This window comes from Crocodylus siamensis, chromosome 1 (assembly GCF_052110815.1).
Source record: "Crocodylus siamensis isolate JL-2025a chromosome 1, ASM5211081v1, whole genome shotgun sequence".
NCBI lineage: Eukaryota > Metazoa > Chordata > Crocodylia > Crocodylidae > Crocodylus > Crocodylus siamensis.
This window is the reverse complement of record NC_143395.1, coordinates 423,034,440-423,039,789: the sequence shown is the minus strand read 5'-3', so window position 1 is coordinate 423,039,789 and position 5,350 is coordinate 423,034,440. Positions and strand designations below refer to the sequence as shown.

At 50.1% G+C, this 5,350-nt stretch overlaps 1 protein-coding gene across 1 annotated transcript; it reads left to right on the top strand.

Moving 5' to 3' along the window:
• The first annotated feature begins 1,150 nt into the window (after positions 1–1,150).
• Positions 1,151–2,146, top strand: LOC149875653 (olfactory receptor 52P1-like). Its single transcript, XM_090061812.1, has one exon. It carries the CDS (start codon positions 1,151–1,153, stop codon positions 2,144–2,146), a length of 996 nt encoding a protein of 331 aa, XP_089917938.1.
• Positions 2,147–5,350: the final 3,204 nt, after the last annotated feature.

Genomic DNA, 5,350 nt, shown 5'->3' with positions numbered 1-5,350 from the left:
TTCTTACTCCCTTGCACTACCGGGCTCCTTAGTAAGGAAAGCCACAAATGGCATTTGGGGAAGTCTGCTGTGGGGCACAGTCCCCAGCTGGCTGGGGCGAAGTCCCTGCCTGTGCTAGGGAGCAGGCAAAGGAGAAGGATTCTGCTGCCTGCTCCGGTGCCTGTGAGGAAGGGCAGCGTCACAGGCAGCTGCTGAGGGCCCTGGGTCAGTCCTAGTTCCACGACAGACGGGGAAATGCTCCGTCTCTCACAGGACCTGTCCATATGGGGAGGGTGAAGCTTCTGTCCACCTCGTGCAGGCGTCTTGTGAAGCTCAGACTTAGCTTTCGGAGCAGTCCAAATGGGGTTAAAGATCACTGGCGGAGAACAGCGGGCAGAAAATACTTTTCCAAAGGCGTTATTGCTCCGGCTGCATCCCTTCTGTGGCTCAGTACTGTGCTGGGTTGTGAGAGGGGTGGTGAAGAGTAAACCTGTCATCCAGGCTGAGAAGTTAACTCCTTCTGGGAGCGACTTGTGCAAATACAACTCTGGGTGCTGCCATGGCTGGGGTCAGGGTGTGTTTCATCGTCACAGTGCCACTTCCCTGATTGAACAGAGCTTGTCCTGTCCCCCTTGACCACCACTCCGTAGGAGTGTGCATGTTTGAGGGCTTATCTTGTTCGCTGCCAAGACCCAGTTTAGGATGGTTCCTCTGGAGTAGTGACTCTCACCCTGGTACCCTTGTAAAGCCACTGCCGGGGCCAACCTAGAATTGCACTGTTATGCATGCAAATAGCTACATATGACACACGAGATAATCAAATAGAAATCCATGGTTTCAAAACCATTCTGACCCAATGTGGTCAGAGCTCGCCCTCCATTTTTAGTTCTTTGCAAAAGAATAATTGCACTAATGTTTGTTTCTGTAGTAAAAAAAAAAAAGCAGGGAAAGCACACAGCAGGCATTTTCTGAAAGGTGCCTCCTGTCTAACGAGGTTGAAAACCACTCCTCGAGGGATTTTTACAAGCAGTTTTTAAATATCCCAAGCAATAGGGGTTCCCTTGAGAGGTGAATCCCCAGCCTGAGCCGTCCACTGTTGGGCTGTTTCTTATGATGCTCAGCACTGTCTTCCCTTCCCTGCTGTGTGTTGTGTGCAGGTCTGTGTGCCCTGATGAAGGGAACTGGACAACATCCACTGCAGCACCTGCGGATGAGCTCCAATGACACAGACCTCGGCCAGGTTTCCTTCATCCTTATTGGCATCCCTGGGCTGGAAGCCTTTCACCGCTGGATCGCCATCCCACTCTGCTCCATGTACATCCTGACCCTGGTGGGGAACTGCACTATTCTTTTCATCATTAAGACAGAAACAAGCCTCCACAAACCCATGTACCTTTTCCTCTCCATGCTGACCATGAATGACCTCATCCTTACAACTTCTACCGTGCCCAAAATGCTAAGTATCTTTTGGCTGAATTCCCGAGCAATCTCCTTTAATAACTGCTTAGTACAGATGTATTTCATCCACACCTTCTCCATGGTGGAGTCATCGATCCTGTTGGCCATGGCCTTTGACCGCTACGTGGCCATCTGTGACCCGCTCCGGTATGCCACTATTCTGAGCAACTCGGCCGTGGCCAAGATGGGGCTAGCTGGATTAGTCAGAAGTATGATCTTGGTGATGCCCTGCCCCTTTCTTATAAAGAGACTTCCCTACTGCTCCCAGAAAGTCATCCAGCACACCTACTGTGAGCACATGGCTGTGGTGAAGCTGTCCTGTGGAGACACCATTATCAACCGTATCTATGGCATCTGTGCAGCACTTTTTGTAATAGTGCTTGACATGATGCTCATTGCTGCCTCCTACACCATGATCCTCAGGGCTGTTTTCAGGATCTCATCCAAAGACGCCAGTGCCAAGGTGCTGAGTACTTGTGCAGCCCATGCTTGCACCATCCTGGTCACATACACACCTGCCCTCTTCAGCTTCCTTACACACCGGATTGGCCAGAACGTGCCCCCATATATCCACATCCTCCTGGGAAGTCTCTACCTCTTGGTGCCACCCATGGTAAACCCACTGGTGTACGGGGTGAAGACCAGGGAGATACGAGACAAGGTGGTCAGCATGTTCAACTACAGCAAGAAACTGATTTCAGATCTCTGAGGCCAGGGTCATTACTGGTAGTCTTCTGTGGACAAAGATCATGTCACGGATCTGCATCCAGTTGTGTATCCCACCTACTGGCTTGCAAGAAGGAAAAAGCAGATCATTTCCTTGCCAGGGATCCTTGCTTTCTATGGCAAGAAGAGAAGTGGCAACTCATCTCAAGGAGAGCATGACCCTTATACTCATTAACAGGGATCCTGGTTTTCTTTGATTTAAAAAAATCCCCAATTTTTTGTTTAAAAAAGTAACCCCAAATCCACATTTTTCCAGGCTCTGCTTAGACTGTGGAAGAAGGGGGAATGGACTAGGCCAGTTAAATGATATCACAGAGTGGGGAAGGGGGCCAGAGCCCAAAGAAAGAGCGATGTGGCTGACTTGAGAGCCTGGAACGTCCATCAGCAATTAACCAGCTGCCCAGCATCCTGAAATGTCTATAGGGCAGGAACACAAAGCACAGTACTACCAAGACTCAAAGGTCTTAGAGGTGTGCCCTTGGCTGAGTACAGCCTAGGAGAACTAACTAAGCTGAGTACAAGTGGCCAAAATGCAATCACAGTTGTATGCACGAGGCTGACAAACATGCGACTGTACAGACGAAGAGGATTTTTGACATGTCTTAAGTTAGACAATTTGGAAGCAAAACAATGTTATACCTGCAAAATAAAACCACAGCCATTCCATCACAGCTGATGACTGTCCATGTTAACGATTGGGAAGTAGGTGGGTAATTAATCTATGGAAGTTTGACCACTCTAAACAAGAAGGCTAAATATAAAAAAGGAAATGCTCCCTCACTGAAAGAGGTAGATGAAGCAAATATTTTCACATCAATGTAGAGATAATGTTTCCTAGCTGAGCAGAACACGTTTTGGAAGCCACCTTGGGCTGTAGCCCCGTCCACTAGGCTTTAGCCTTACTTCTGACTTCAGCCCCCTCCCCCTGCTGGCTTTAGCCTTACTACCATGGCTTTAGCCCTCCTGGGCTTGGCCTAGTCCTTCCGGCCCTGGGCCCAGCAAGGCTGATGCCTCCTCCCCCAGACACCCTCATGGCTTCAATACCTCCCCCATAGTCTCATCCTGGTCCTCCAATTAAACACCACACAACTACAATTAACAAGTTGCTTTCAAATTACAGTTCACCCCCAGTCTGAGTCAATGCCACACGACAAGCCATACTACCGCCTTAGCTCTTTCCTTCCAGCCCTCTTGGGTAGGTTGGGTGCCTAAGGACTTGTACTTTAAGGGAAGAGAGCAGCAGGCCAAGGAAACAAGAGTCTCTGGCTCCCTGTTGCACCTGGACATGTACAGAAGTCATGTCAATCTATCACATCCAATAACAGTACCCATAAACACCTTGTGCCTCCTGAGGTAGGGGGGTGCGGATAATCTCAGGGGGTGCACGTGCCAAGAGGTAAACTGCATTGAGTAACCCCATGCTAAATAACTCTAATCAATCTTAACAGCCCAGATTATGAATGAGGCTGCAGTGTTCTGGGATCCAGCTCCTCAGTACAAGTCCCAAGTAGACCTGGACTAGGGGCTGATGCTCACACTGGGTTCTGCCACCCCCTCTGCTAAGAGAAGACCGCGTGCTGATGCCTCAATACTAAAAGCAGTGATGTCTCCAGCCACATCTCAGAAACCACACAGGAAAGTGCAGCTCCATTCTTGGGTTCAAAACTTCCAAAGCCCCTTCCAGTTCTGCTGGGGGTTGTGCTGGTGAAGTACTGGGTACCCTTCTCTGTCCATCCATACTGAAGCCAGTGCCCCAAATCTGTGCTGCTTAGGCTTCCCATAAGTAGAAAGGATAGATTAACAAGATGGAGATTGTTTTAGGGAGCAAAAAAAACAGTCCCAAAGCAGGAAATAGATCCAGTGAATCTATAATTCCAAGGGCCTCTCACATCTGTAGGTCCTCTTACTCTGTTTCACCCCACATCATCAGTCTACCTCCTACATCCCACCTGCCTCTGACTTCTCACTGTTTCCTTCCACTGAGCTACATTTATGTCCCTAGCATATTTTCTCTCCCCTGATGGCCCTAACATAACATCTGTGGCGGGCCAGTAGGGGGTGCTTCTGCACTGAGCCACCCACCTCACTGTGCCCAGCCTGAAACCACACTTCACGTGTCTCCTCTGGGGTGCCTATATCTGGCTGAACCCCTTCCTGGAGCACACCCGCAAGCCTGGGGTAACTGCTGCCACTACCCGGGGTCTGCTCTTTGTTAGGGCTCTGAGCCACCTGGGATACAAAGACCCTATAGATCTTGGGGTTACTTAAGCCACTGTGATACTTTGGGGTGCTTCTCTTAGCCTGAAGCATTCACAAATAGCCTCCCTTAGCCAGCCAATCAAAAGGGAGCTGCGAAGACTTGCCTCATCCCTCTCAAGTATGTACATACAGCGAGGCTTGCTATAATGGATAGCTTTATTGATTGGAGATTGTAACAGGCAACCCTAGCCCTGTTACCAGAAAGCAGGCTGGTCCCTTTAAGACCAGAATTTTCCGGGCACAGCCTGCTGACAGGGTAGGGGGTAAAAGCTGAGCCTGGCCGGCTAGTCAGGTGACTGGAAGGGAGCAGGCCAGAACTATAAAAACCCTGGGCTTGGCAGCAGTTAGAGACAGCAGCCAAAGGGGAAAGAGGTTGTGCATGAGAGCTCCCCAGAGAGGCTTAGCTGCTGGTCTGGCTGCTCTGAGAAGGGAACTCCTGATAACCCTTAGAGAAGTGGCAGCAGTGCCACAGGGAGGAGCGTCACAGACAGTGGGCCAGCAGAAGCACCAAGACACGAAGAAATGTAAGCTGGCATGCTGCCTTCTTTCATTTCTATTTTTTGTGGTTATAACCCACTGATTTACTGTTTATATATATATTTGTTGATTGATAGACTGGTGGTTTGTGGTCGAGGCCGTAGGGGAGGAGGAACCCTCATTAGCGCCTTGGGTGCAAACATAAAAGGCCAAAGGGCCTAGTGAACTAGAGTGTGCAGCTGTATAGGGCCTGTAGCTCAGAGCTGGTTGCAGGACTTTTAAGCTGGGTCCCAGTGGGGGGATCTCGGCCAGTAGCCCAAGCTTAAGGAAAGGGCGCCCTTGGGCAGTGTGAGCTTTGGGCCATGGCCCAAACTGGACCTTGCAGCCTGCTGGCTCCATGCCAAGCAGACAGGCCTCTGGGCTAGAAAGCCTGGGCTCCAGATTGAAAACA

What these genes read in the sequence shown, in the direction of transcription:
- LOC149875653 (XM_090061812.1), top strand. Translation starts at nt 1,151, where the DNA reads ATGAAGGGAACTGGACAACATCCACTGCAGCACCTGCGGATGAGCTCC.